This window comes from Anopheles merus, chromosome 3R (assembly GCF_017562075.2).
Source record: "Anopheles merus strain MAF chromosome 3R, AmerM5.1, whole genome shotgun sequence".
NCBI classification, from domain to species: Eukaryota; Metazoa; Arthropoda; class Insecta; order Diptera; family Culicidae; genus Anopheles; species Anopheles merus.
Window position 1 is genome coordinate 46,564,734 of NC_054084.1, and position 14,999 is coordinate 46,579,732.

The 14,999-nt window shown below is 43.3% G+C and overlaps 1 protein-coding gene across 10 annotated transcripts in view; it reads right to left on the bottom strand.

The window, feature by feature from the left end:
• LOC121595636 (TSC22 domain family protein 1) overlaps window positions 1-14,999 on the bottom strand; it is a 40,634-nt gene that overhangs the window by 4,003 nt on the left and 21,632 nt on the right. For all 10 annotated transcript variants that reach the window (XM_041919747.1, XM_041919753.1, XM_041919748.1 and 7 more), the window contains one exon: window positions 7,211-7,262. In XM_041919747.1, the coding sequence (XP_041775681.1) occupies window positions 7,211-7,262 (52 nt within the window). The remainder of the gene's footprint in view (window positions 1-7,210; window positions 7,263-14,999) is intronic.

The following is a 14,999-nucleotide window of genomic DNA, read 5'->3' on the forward strand; positions in this document are numbered from 1 at the left end:
CACCACTTGAAACCATTACCACACCAGCAGCGGCGATCGTCTTTTGTTTCTGGCAAATATAAGCGATCGATCGCGTTAGCGACGCAAAACCATGACAACATTGCGGAAAAACGAATCACACAGTCAAGGTACCAGCACCACACACGCGACACAAACTTAATAGTGCCTGGGTTCGGTCACGGGTTGCCGCTTTGTCTTGTGATGCTAATTGATACTAAATGGCGGGAGTAGAGAACCCGTTGTCCGCTGCGAGCTGAACTGCATCCGATCAATGGCAGATCTATATTTAGCATCACTTCACGTCGGAAGAGCGATCAAATGCGAAGCTTTATTCGTGCCGGAAAGGCTTTACTGGATAATGATAGGAGCAAGCAGTGTGCGTAGTGAAGGGAAATCGATTCAAGTTTTGGTACGATTTGCATCAAACACATCTCACGCCCAAATATGGTGTGAAACGTCATCAACTCACCAAAAACCGGTTCGCAAACCATAAAGATCTAGAATTGCCAACAACAAGAAACAACCGCCCGCGGAAACATGGGACCATGGTTGACAGAAATGAAAAGATTTGCCGATAAGATAAACAACACGGCCTTTGTACGTGTGTGCGTTTCATTCGAGTTTACGCCGCTTGATGTTATACGATCGCTATACGAGGGTTGCTGCAAAACAACACCATCTACTATCTTCACATGTGCACCTTTTCTGTTATTTTTCCACCGCGATAAGAAATCTGTACGCCTTGCAAGTGACAAACAAGCAGCCGGACAGAAATCAGGAAGGAGTTTTATTATCCGATCGTCATACCGATAAAACCGTGACTTCGTCTTTTGTCAATCAAATAGACGCACCAATCAATTGGGGATGAAGATTTTTCGCCAATGAAAAAGCCCTCCCATCCGTTGTGCGTCAAACGTGGTGCGCTGCCCGCGTCTCGTCCGAAATAGTTATCGTTTCTTCCACAGCAGAAAACATCAAAAACAAATATTTCACCCTGGACCAATCCCGATCGTCGCCGATGGTCGATGGTGGCACTCAGGGAGGGCAAAAAAGCGTGAACTATTTTCGAGCCGATTGATTGCGGGAACGAAAACACACAGATTAACATATTCTATTTATATCTTGGGCGCTGTGTTGTTGCTTCATTCACGCCATCGACCAAAATCGGTTGCCTTGCAGGGCATGTGTGTGTGTAGCGCTTTTAAAACTAGCAAAATATACATTTGCGGAGCGTAAGAGCGGGGCGTGATTGGCCGGCTGTTCAATTAAAATCAATTCCAGATAGTCGTCGTCAACAGCCGCAGCGCGTCCGCATCGCGTGCGGTGCTGCACCATGTGCTCGAATATAAGCGCTATTTAGCGTCTCAAGAATATTCTGTGCCCCCAATAGAGAGATGCGTTATTCGCCGCTAGCCGCTGGTTGGTGCTACTACCATGTTGATTGATCAAATATCAAGCAGAAGGGAAAATACCTATTCTAAGCATTTTATTCAAGGTACACCTCCGAAGAGAGAAACAGCATTCAAAACTCGTATACGAAAATTAAACGGTTTGCGCATAGACATTCAAAGAGAATGTTGTTGGGTTGGTTGCGACGCGAGAGGAAGGCTGGTAGGCTGGATGTGTCCTCCTGACCAAGGAAACAAAATAAGGAGGCTGAACTTTGTCACAGTTTGTATGAAATATTCACTTTATACGCCCCTCACGACCGAGTTCAAGGATCATTCCTCACACACACATTAAGCACACTCACACAGACGGCAGGTGTAATAGGTGAACCAACCTAGGAAATGCTTTTAACGCCATGAGGAAGGGAGGAAGATCTTTGAAATGACATTTTTCTTCCAATGTGCCAAGATTCTCGCCAATACGCTCTATCACTAGGCGACACACATTCTTGTCTGTCGAAATGTATTTTGAGACACCGCAGTTTGGTTAAACTTGGAATGTTTGCTTCTTTTGCTATATCTCTTTCTTTCTAAACTAAAACTGCTGGAAAGCAAAGGGTGATTGAATGCCACGACCAAAACGACACACAACCAATGACTCATCTACAACAAACTTCACTGCTACCTTTCTTGTCACACAACCACCACCAAGCGGGTGAAGGTTATCGGACTTAATTTAACAGCGAAATAGTAATCGAACCAACCCATGCCACGGCAATTTAAATTTAATGAGCCCTACACACTCCCCCCCACTCCACCAAGAACCCAAACGGTAGCAGCAAAAGAGGTGAGTGTAGAATAAACGCAGGTAAATCACACACAATCACGGCCAGCCTTTTGACGACGGAGGGGAAGTCACGGGTCCCTTAATGATACGCCGTTTGCTATTTGATCGCAAATATCGGCACCGCTTTGCACGTGTGTCTAGCATATGTGCTAGCTGTTAGCAGCGCGAGCTGATAATTAAAGGAGTGTCCGGTTCGGCCCGACTCACGGCTTACTTACTTTCACATTTGGCACCATGACGTAGCAGGTATTGTCCTGGCCCTTCTGTTTAATCTCATATAGCAAGTTCTCGGTCAACGACGACGTTTGCTGTCGTTGCTGCTGCTGTCTCAGCACGGTCGAAAGGGCAGGATAGGGATTGTTTATGGCCGGAAGCGTTTCCATTTTTATATTTCTTCGAGCGAACGCGTCAATCCGCTTGCTTAACAGTCCAGAAAGTCTATATATGAACGCGCGTTGGCACTACTGAGGTATTTTTATAAATTGCACTTCGCTTTTGCTTGGATCACGTGATCCTGTGAGGTGAGATTCGGTTTCAATTGAACGATCTTTTTTTTTAAACTAGCACCTTCACCGTCACCAGCTGGCAAGAGTAGTGGGCAGATGACGTGATTAAAACTCAACCGTAGAACAAGTTCACAGCCAACAACTGACGGCCTACTCGTTTCAAGGACGATAGCTTTTTTTTTTGATAATCACACAACAATTCACAATTCACTGTCTGCCGCGTTATCGTTTGACGAAAAGTGCTTGTTTTTGGCTCACCACGAACCGGTTACACGTTGTCCGGCACTGCTTGAGGCACAAGAATAGCGCAACCGAAATGAATAACAATATTGCCACTACGATCCAACAGACATTCAAACGGCGACTGACTGTCTGGCGGTGGGAAGTGAGCAGTTTTATGGTGAACTACAACAGAGCAAACCAGCAGCAGCAACTCCACGTCTGGCGGCGGCCCCCAGAGCTTGTACAAACAAGCATCTCCCACAGGCCTCAGAGTGTGTGACACAAACAGCCTTCCCTCTAATGGTGTTGTTTTGCCGTTTTACCAGTCTTATCTCTCTCTCTCTCTCTCTCTTTTTCTCTCTCTCTCCGCTCGTTTAATGTGTTGGAGATATGACGGGAACTAGCGTGTTAGCTGTACCAACTCACGAACAGCTTGCTCACGGGCGATTTTTACGCTCCGCACATGGTCTCACGGCTCTCGCAGTACGTTTGGGCTTGAAAGCGAAAGGCCGCCCGTCGTCTTGCTGGGAAAATATGAGATCGCGGAAAATTCGGTGAGCATATGCACACATGCAGCTCACCTTCGATAAGGAGAAGACACCTTCATCGGAATGCTTCGGTGCATCATTACACATTTCACTCTCCCTTTTGCTCAATCTCGCACTTCGCGTTTCCTCTTTCGTTTCTACGCCAAACGAATGTTCTACACGCCTTTACTGTTTGGCTGGTATCTTCCCCCCCCCTTTAATCGTACACCGCTCCAACACGAACCCATGGCGTGATAGTGCAAACGATGTTGTTCCCTGTGTGTGCGGAGGCACGAAAATGCTTGGCGGCCCTTTTGGGTAGTATCGATGGGCGGCGAGTGTGAAAGTGGGTAGATTTTTATCACCGTCGACTAGCGATGTACGGTGGAATCTTATTCTAAATATGGACATAAGAGAGAGTTGGAAGTCTTGGCAGTTGGAAAACTGTGGCTGATGCTCCAATCGAAAAGGCATCTAGCTCTAGTGAACGAAGATGAACGAAGGGGTACACACAACATATGCGATTCACTTGAAAAAATGCGAAGGTCATATCACGCTTGCACCTAGCGTCACATGCTACATATACCAGTGCGCAATCTCTTCGGTGATCGGTGATAGTAGAAGTGTACATGTGGAAAGGAAATAGAAATGGAAAAGAATCAAAGGCGAGAAAATATTAAATAAAAATATTACAAAATTAAATGCATTTGTTGTACTCAGTATAAAATAAAACTACGAGTCTTTTAATATACAGCATAGTTTTTACATGTTCTGAAATTGAACGAGCAACAGCAAAAACTCCAGCCATTGCCAAATATTCGTAAACATCGTATCATCAGTCTCGGTGGACTCACCTATCAACCCTTCTCATTAAATCGCAAAGGAAAAATCCAATCGACAAGTCTCACTGATAAGGTTTATAAAAGAGGTGCTGATGATCCGCTCGTGCACCTGTTTTAACTGGTTCGATCCAGCTGACACTGTTTACATGAGGGAGGCAAGTATTATTTTTCATTGTCGCTACATCGACATGAGCAGCCTACCTCCTTCCATCTAGACTATCTACACTTAGATACCACACTGATGGCGAGATATCATTAATGAAAGAAGTCAACAGTTTGCCAGTACAAGACGAACCAGTTATGTATTCCTCTATCCTGGAGAAGGTTAAGGGACCGGGGTGCAACAAAGACGATTCTACGTAACAATTAAATATTTTCTTTTGGGATTATGCTTGGATGCGATGCTTTGCACCTCCAGTGATTGTGCGATAAGAAAATGTTGTGGATGATTGTAACAAAGAGTTGCTCGAAGACGCGCGAGGACGCGCATTGCAGAGGAAGAAGTGAAGAAACCCCGCACTCACACACCATTTGTACAATGAAATACATTTTTAGCTGCACAATTCAAATTGTAATTATTAACTGGTTTGAAGTAAAATAACCAATCATTTGGAGTATGGAAAATGTTCAGTTACGATTCATTTGGTTGTAAAAATTCGTCTACGTATGATAATATTTGGTAAAATCGATGGTTAAAATACTTAAACCATGCTAGTGCAACGCCACTCACTGTCCATAGGCAGTTGAAAATATTGCAAAATATTCATTCAAAGAACAAACGAACGTGGAAAACCTCGTGGCATAGTGCCTATCCTTAATTGGATTGACCTACTTAAGATAGGTGGGATTTTGCTTTTTATGTGTGCAAAAAAATAATAAAGCACCACCACCAGCAATCCATGCACACGCGTCCCCCAAATCTTTCCCACACAGGGTGAATGGAGAAAGTGCATGTAGGATTGTTTGTTGTTGCTTCGCTTCTTATGTGCACATGTCAGATTCACAAGACAGCGGTCCAACCGGTTAGCGAGCCGTCCGTAGAAGGAGATGTCTCCAAAGTTTAGGTCGATGCAGCAGGGTTACGATACGACAAGCGACATGCATGGTTAGTAATCATGTAGATACAAGAACGCAAAACGCAAAACAAAACATGATAGAAATGGCTGGTCGAATGGGAGAGTCCAAACTTTTACAAGGTACGCCCGTTGAGCGATAGTAAACAGGTAGATAAGCTATAAATAAACAGCGGTTTGGCGATAATTTAGACATACATTTTGCGTAGGAATAATCTCACACTCGCATGTTCAAGGCCAACAGATGAAAAATCTTATCAAAAACTCAATCAATAAAAATAAACAAAAGCTATAAATGTGATTGTTACTCAAATTAATGTGAAATATAATTTCAATTGTATATATTTTTTCTTCATGGAATTATTTAACGAAACCATTTCCTAAATGCGGTTCTTCTTCTTCTTCTATTTGGCGTAACGTCCTACGCGGACATGCCGGCCTATACAGGCTTTCGAGACTTAATTCATTACCACGTAGCCGGATAGTCAATCCTTGCTACGGGGGGACGGTCCATTCTGGGCTTGAACCCATGACGGGCATGTTATTAAGTCGCTCGAGTTGACGACTATACCACGGAACCGACTAAATGCGGTTACGATTGTTCATTAGCGTGAACAGTATTATTATTGTTGTTTGTTATGTTATTACACTCATATCAACAAATCAACACGTCCCTGAACATGGACATCAACAAAAATCTTCCTACCGAAAAAGAGCAGAATGGTGTCAAACAAACATGCATGCTGTTATCACTTTGACGATCAAGTACACGCTAATGCAAGCGAAACAGGCTACGAAGCAATGTTATTATATGAAAAATTGTAAGTATAGCAGCATTCTATTATTTTTGGCGCACTTTTCATCGTCTGGGAGAACATATTGTATTTAATAGCTACGGTAACGGAATGGCAATTGAAAACAAACGAACTAACTTTCGAGCTTGAATGAATATCTTCACCGGCTGAATTTACATAACCGGTTTGAACAGCACGAAAAGAAAATTTAACAGAAAACTCGTTTTAAAAGGCAACCACTGCGCAATGTTTACGCCGCTCGGGATGGTTCGAAGTGAAGGTTGCGGCTGGGCAGCGCAAGGAATATGGGAAGAAAAAGCAGTTCAAGTAAACATTTGGTCGGTTCCTCACCACCGGGAGCGATGATAAGCCTTCGCATGCACGTTTACATACATATATGTGTGTGATCTCGAAATCATGACGGACGATCTGTTTACTGAAACGTTTAGTTGCTCGTTTCTTCGCCACGTGACATCATGGAGTCAGGGCAGGAAACTTTTGAAAATGTTCTCACTGTAAATTAATCCAACCGGTGTGTGTGCGTGCGTGTGGAGCATGTTTTAAAATTAAATAATATAAATACTATGCATGTGTTTCATTTTTTGCAGTCAGCTAATTGGAATTTCAAGTTCAGCAATTCTTTATACTGAGCTCTCAAATCATGGTATGTTTGATAAGCCAAATAAAGAACAATGACTCATGTAACGTATTCAATTTTAACACAAACGTTGCATCATGTGAGTCATGTTCTTTTTCATTCTCTTTAGATAAAAACAACTTGTTTCCTCACATTGAACATCGTTACGTGGTTTTTTGTTAAAAATAGCGTAATAATAAACCAAAATATGATCCTCGAGGTATCTTATCACACAACAAATCCACGTCATGCAGTCTTGCTTGTATCTGCACTACAAAAGAAATTGCCAGACACAAAATCTACCTATTTAATAACGTTACGACAATGAACGATGCAATAACGTTTTATAAACAAACATCACTAGTTAAACTTACCATTGCTTGCTCGATTTTGTTATCGATAGCGACCGCACTTGTTCCCGAAGCACTGAAAGAGATATAAAAAGAAGAGTAAGTTAATTGATATACTTTTGAGAAAGTTTTATTAACGTTTGCCGGATCATGTCAACAATAATCCCTTTGTAGATACCCATAGCTCAAAGTTTTTAGCACAGCCAGTATTATACACATTCGACTGCTTCCATCATTTGAAAAAAAAAAACATTGTGACTCTAAACACTTATAACTACTTTATAGTCCATATTTTCGACTCTGGTTGTGGCAACGAACTGAAACCAGATCGTAAATGACAGTATAATGAAACATATAGCAGGAATCACACCATTTATCACAACTAATAATGAATATATAAAAAAATATCTAATCTAAAAAAAAGAAAGAAATACTGTGTACTCTAAACGTACACAAGACCGGATGTTTGTTTTGGAAAATATTGATATAATGACAACCTGGCCATAATTCAACTATCAGAACATTGCAAAAGTTCGATACATATGATACAACAATGTTTACATATTGTCACGCTCGCAGGTGCGCTACACAACATCTTCCCCTTTTGTTCGGTTTCGTTTACAAATCATTCGCCAGATGATCACGTCACGATCGTTACTATCTTTTGCCGCACTGTGTTTGGAACAGGTTAATTTGCACTCAGTTGCAAATTTCTACCACGCCAACCTGCCTCCTGTATGTGTGGTGAGAAGTATGCGGCTACGGTACTGTATTCCGCCATACTGCACAGTGTACGCACACTACGTCATCGGTCTGAAAAGATGACTGTAGTGAAAACAAGATGGACGGTTTGTAATGGTATTGAATCCAGTATTGGATGGTCGTTGTTTGATAAAAACATGGCCGTTTGCCCTCATGTACCTAGTAGCATTTGTCAACTTGTGAGTTCATTGGTTGCCGTTTCGTTAAACAACATTCTAATCGCGTGCGTTATTTATTTGTAATGGCTGTCAGACTAAAGTATACATCTTTAGCGTTCAATGTCAACTGTCTTTTACGTAGTAGCAAAGAAAGAATGAATTCTTGTAAATATTCTTGCGGCAAATAATTTCCACAACCGTTCCAGACCGTCATTGTTGATGGGCCGTCCGACATTAGCAGTAACAGTACAAAATACACTCAAATCATCATTTGAGGCTTACCAAAAATAATCATGTACCAAACCAGAATAGATCATCGCAATCGCAAGTGAAACGATTTAAAATTTAAATATCGCACGAAAAAGCTGTAACACGTAGAATCCAAATCGTGCAAGCATCGATTGAAAGGATCGCAGAAGATCGCCTAACCCATAAAATGGAGTGCCAAAATTAAAAGCGCAATGGCGTACGCATTGGTCATTTGTTGGCTTAAAAAAATATCGACTATGCTTCACCTCACCATACCACCCATTTAGGGAGGAGGTTTGCCGGGTTGTTTTAAATTCGCATCGTGCGAAACGATAATGTGTTGTATCGCGATCGCGAAACAAACGCTACTGTTTTCTGCAGCGACACAGCAGCAACAACAGTAAACAACAGTAACCATCTGCGCATTTGAATGTTTTGTTTCTTTTATTGTTGTGTTTTTTTGCCTTATGCTATACACCATCATTCGCTTCGATTGGTTTGTTATGTTTTCATTTTATCAATGCTCCACTTCACTCCATCAACATTCCCTGCTTGCCTCTTTGCCTCGGTCGCGCACACCGGCGAGTGAAAAAAAATTAAATAACACTTCAATTCCCGCCTCACACGAATTGTGCTTTCCCATTTGTTGGTGTGAAAAGCGTAAAAACCTGTAAACATAACGCAAGGCATTATGCTAAATGCTAGAGGGTTTAGTCTGGCAACATGTTTTTGGGAACCTACAAGTTCATGTATTACGAAACAGTCCTAGATATAGACGAGGTAAGTGTTGTGTGTTGTTAGCAATTGTAGTTAATGTTAATAAAGATGATACTCGTAAACTGTAATACCAGAGGAGTTTAATGCATTTTTTAACGATTTGCAGTTAGAACAATTGAAACTAGTTAAATGACTTAAAATACAAATTTACAGGCGTAGTTTGGTTACACAAAGCCTTCGATTGCCATCAAGGACGTTTTAAACCAACAATTTGAACCCACAATTTTAAACGACACAACGAACGACAGCTCAAATGTGGCGTAATTCTTATTATTGCTGCTGTAAAATACCACGCGAAAATGAGGCTCATTTTGATCGGGTTTGATGAAGGGTCTCGGCCATAGCTTTAAACATGTCCGACCTACCCCAGAGAGCTTAAAGGCATCAATCAAGATTCCTCTCGTCCCTTCTTGCCCTAAACTCCCCCAATAGATGCATGAATATTAGTTTTTTAGCAGGCACTTTGCCGCCGTCGTATGCGACCGTTTTGCGGGCTTGCAAATTGTGTTTCTCTCCACCGTAACACTTTATTGATGAATGCATGTGCCGCGTCGAGACGAAACGAGCGAGCAGGCGGCCAACCAAACAGACAGATATTGCGCAAACAGGCCTCGCTGCTGTGCTGTGTGTTGCGAGTGCTTTGAGTTCTCTCCTACCGTAGGGTTACGAGGCTGGCGAGGCGTGTTGCAATAGAGCGTAAGAAATCCCATTCTAAACCCCACTTCTTCCACTGACGAAGGACACTGTGTTAGAGGGATTTCCAGAGTTTTCGAAAGCGTATGATTATTGTTTTCAGGGGGGGGGGGCATTTTGTTCCCTTCCATCGTCGTTATGATCATCACCATCCTCACCGTCACCATCATGGAATCATATTGGCGCAGTGTGCCGTTGTATGCTATACAGCACAGTTTTCACTTTTCTCTCGACGGGTCACTCTCACTGTCGTTGGAGCAAATGTGGAGCGGTATAAAACCGAACTAGGGAGGACACACCAAGAGGACAAACACCCTACCCTTTTCTCACAACAAGCTGTGTGTTCCCCGCTGGTAACGTTACGGTAGCAACTGTCGGTAAAAATGGTACATCGAGTGGTTTGTTCTGGAATACACAGTACGGAGTAGTAGGTCATACGGTACGGTCGTCGATTGCAGCATTAATTTTGCAAGGCGGTACGGTTTCACGGTAGGTTCGGTTCACGATTTGACGTGACATCAGGAAAGGACGGAAAGGGTACACAGTGCGGAGCGAGTATGTATCACTTACTTTGGATAAAAATGATCGATGTACTTGATTACGACCTCCCGCAGGATGTCCTTTTTCCCGGACACGGAATACTGGTGCATGGCCATAATATCGCTCTTCATTTTGGTTGCTTTTGTATGATGTTGTTTGCCAAAGAATATGATGCTGAAGCGATTTTGCTAGATCGCCTCTATCCAACAAATTGGTAACAGAATACTGCGCGAGGTGTTTTAATAAAACAAATAGCAAAATGTCTGGCAAGCGAACAAACGAGTGTGAAAGAATAACACTGTAATAGGGTGAAAAATCGATTCAACGAATCATTCTTAGCAAACGAAAACTGTCGAGTAGACCGAAGTTGACTGCACTTGCAACACAACACACACTACAAACACGCGCGCTCGATTCCGGAAGAAAACATTAAAAAAACGGAAAAACAACACCAACCTCCGCGATGCGGCACTATGCTGCTACTGCGCGACCCCCGTCTGTTCACGTCAATAGTTTTCAAAGCATAAAACCCCGTAAAATCGCCTGATGGTCGTCACAAAATATCACTAGTAGCGGCCTTCGTGGCAATCACATTTTTCTAATTATTTCTCGCACGACACATTCCACCGTCACAAACGCGACAATTGAAACACCCTGAGCGTTGCCACGCGCTGCCTAAACTTGAGGCAGATTTTTTTTTTTTGTGTTCTCCACTGTTTCACCGAACTTTTCAGCAACCGGACAGCCGCGCTGCTAGAGGGTGGTAGATTATCAACATGCACTTTACATTTCGCATGCTATGCTGCAACTGCTATTGCAGGGTTCCTGCTGATGCAGCGGCCAAAGAGACACCTGCACATATGTATTCATGCACCACAACGGCCGAGCGCGTATACGGGCTAAATAAACACACACCACCACCATGCGCGGCGACAGCTTCACAACCGACGAGCACAATCAATAATACAGACGAAACCAAAATGGCCGATTGCTTGGCCCCGCTGGGTAGGGCAGTTTGGCGAACAACGGTTGGCAGTTGGCTTTAACAGTAAGAAAAGGGGGCAAACTCGAACAGGATGAATAATTCCCGATCGCACACACCACCATGTCGTTGAAGGGTATTTGGTTTCGTTTAAATTTTCGCTACTAACATGCCTGGAACGGACACCGCGCCAGCCAGACACTCGTCAGAGTGTACTTTCTTTTGTACTTTGTAATTTTTGTCTTCACGTGTTGCTGCTGTTAAGGTGTTTGTGGCCCCCATGAATGGGCAAAGAAAACGTTAGCAGTATTATAAAAAAAACACACACACACACTAAACACACTGGTGCGGGTGAGACACTGTAGTGGTTGAGTTTTCTGGTCGTTGTCCTGGGCACGGCACACAACTTGCCGACATGGAAACGCCGTCGTTCTGATAAGCGAACTACTTTGGCGAGCGGAAAGCAACCATGCACCTACAGAAAAGGGGATTGTTTTTCGCTTCACTTTGGCTGAATTGCGATTGATCAGATCACAGCAACTTTTGAACACTTGCAAACAGTTTTATCCAGTGCAAAACAGGTGCACAGTTGCTCAGTTCGATGGTTCGAGAGCCACAACATCAAACCGCGGCCATTGTGGACCGAGAGCAACGGCCAAGTTGGTCCTTTTATTTTTTTTTACGTTCGCATCGCGTGAACGACTCAACGCTAGGAAACTGCAGCGAATCTTCCCGCCGAAGACAGCCGAAGAGAAGCAGCAACGCGACAAACCGAACACCGAACGTGACGGCTGTACGGATGAGAGTGTAGATCACATTTTTAAAACTGTGCACGACTTGTGCGACTTTTTTTGTGTTCGTTTCGATGCCCCGTTGCCGTTCTGGTGTGTTTGTACAATTTTCGATCACGAAACAGCTGCGGAGGTATGCGTCGATATGCGTCGGTTGCGTCGGTTTCGAGGGTTGAGAGTTGATTATATTTGGGGCGTAGTTTGGGCGCCTATGGGCTATGCTATTTTTCAACGTTTCTCACGAGTCGCACACGGAACGCACTTTTACGAGCGACGGTGTGGCCACGAAACAGCGCGCTTGGTGATATTGAACTGGTTTTTACACTACGCAGTTGGAACCGCTCCCCGATGCCTTGACGACATGGTGTGTTTTCAAAAGTCCGCACTTTACTACGAGAATGTACGGCACACGATGCAGTTATTTTGAGCCAAACATCGCCCCATACAGACACACACACACACTAACGCAAACTCTGTTAGCTCTCAGAGCATTACGGCACACACGACATTCATGCCACCGCCATGGCGAACGCAACCCTCGGGGAGCTCGATCACAGTGGTGGAGCTAGTTCGAGGGCTCGCAGTATTTCTCACCTCATTGATACGCGCTCTCGTGCACAAACAACACCGGAGAGCTATGTTCATTTCTGCATTTCTTCCAATTTGCGGACATCTCTCGCGAGCACGAACGCATGTATCGTATGTTTTGTAGAAACGAAGTGGTCTTCCAACTGGGGATTTAATATTGTTCGACCATTTTCCCGATCGGTTCGAGCGAGAGGTTGTCCTCTAAAGAGAATCAACCCCGCCAAAAACTGCGAGAGACATTGAGAAACGAGAGTGCGAACCGTGTGTATATGTGTGTAAGTAGTAGTTGTATGCTTATGCGAGTAAGGCAGCATAAGAGCATGAGAATACGGAAAAAGAGCATAATGCAGCCAAAATGGAACTATGGCAGGCAAGCCTGCAATCCCATGAATTGGCAATGTTGAGATAGGTTCGAGCCTTTTAATCCCCGTAAGGTATGGTTCAGTCCATATGTATCGATAAAAAAATCATAGTTATCTGTCCATAAACCAAAGTATGACAAACGAACAACCAAAAAAATCATAGGACATAATCAATTAATTGCACGCTAAATAGCAAAAGCTAATAGCTACTTAACCAAAACTGCTCATTCCTTTCATGCATTGTTCTATTTCAATAGCAAAAGAGAACTTGCATTGAATCTCAATTCTATGAATGGCATGCAGCTGCTTTGTAATGAATAATTTATGCGACGTGTATCATGTAAAAGTAAAAGTAGTTTGTACGTATTGGTTCCTTGCATACGTTTTGCCAAATTCAGCACAATTCAAGAGATTCTCTTTGATTTGTTATCCACACTCATAGCACACGCTATAAATTCTCACCAAAAAAGAATGTTGAATCAACGAACTCCAAGAGAAAGAGAATGCTGCGTCTTGTGGTGTGCGTTATGGCATCCGAGGATATCTCAAAACACAAACATAGCTTCAGAAAAACATAAACAAACACAATTTCCTACAGTGGTATTGTGAGAAAATGTAAACGTATGCCATGATTGTGTTATCTCGACCAAGTTGCAATACATATGAGGATTGGAGTTAGCACACCATAACGCAGCATAATCCTGTAGCATAAGATAATCCTGTGTCTAATCTGATTCCGATTGAAATTTAGGTAAATGCGTAATCAAAATAGAACACGTTTTGAAACTTTTCCTTGGCAATATTACGAATGAAATGTAAATAGTTACACTATGCAATTTAATGCGATGGATATCTCCTAAAAAGTGTAATGAGTTTACAGATCTAACTAACTAACAGAACTAACTTGAAACGGAACGTTTTGCACAAAACAGTATCCCTGCGAAATGAGCATGGCGTTTTATTTTAGTTCTCAAGGACGACGGTACAATGCTAACCAAACTTGATCTCATTCAAGATCATGCAAACATGCTGAATAACTCAGATGTCGACCGGGGGGGATATGCGTAAGCTGATGACGAGGCAAACTACAGCAATGGGACGTGCCCACAAGGATAAAGTGTGAGCAGTCTTGCAAAAGAAAAAGAGCGGTTAAGAGAAAAAGAGAGAAAGAGAGTCAGTGAGACGGCTTCTCATCGATGCACGAACGAATACTAATGTGCGATCTTAAGCCGGTTAAATTGTGCTGCACCATGAACGCCGTCCGAGATGGCATTAGCTCGACGGTTAAAGGCCAACCAAGCGAAGTAAGAAGTAAAAGTTTAAACCCTTCAACACCGCGCGCTCTCGAGCACATACACTAGCGCAGTGCTCGTTTACCATGCCGGTTTCATCTTCGAGCTTGGGAAAGAGAAGATGTATGAAAATTAAGACGATAGCAAAAACGGCAAAGGCAACAAGGAACGTCTACGCCAAATTGTGCTGAGCGTGGTGGATTCCGTTGCGAAGTGGAGAGACAGCCAAACACGGTGTACACGTCTGCTGTTGCTGCTGACCTAAATCCGATACTTCTTGCCACACTTCTTCTCAATGTCCCCGTGCTTCCTCCCGCCGGTCTTTCACGGCGGCTACAGGACGGATGTGAACACATTAAATTTCATCTCGTCGATCAAACCCGCAAAGGAAGGGAAAAAAGTGCGTATGCTCACACAAATACTTACGCACCCTGCTTGTGGCGGTGGTGGCGTAAGTGTGTTAGCAACAGCCGATCGACTGCGCCGATCGGGTTAGTTGCGCCATCCGTGCCGTATAAGGTACGTACTCTAGGCAGCAGGCCAGTGTACCATTTTCACACATTTTTAATCGAAAGCTTTCCTCTTTCTACCGTTCGTTGGAATCGACAAACGCTAAAGT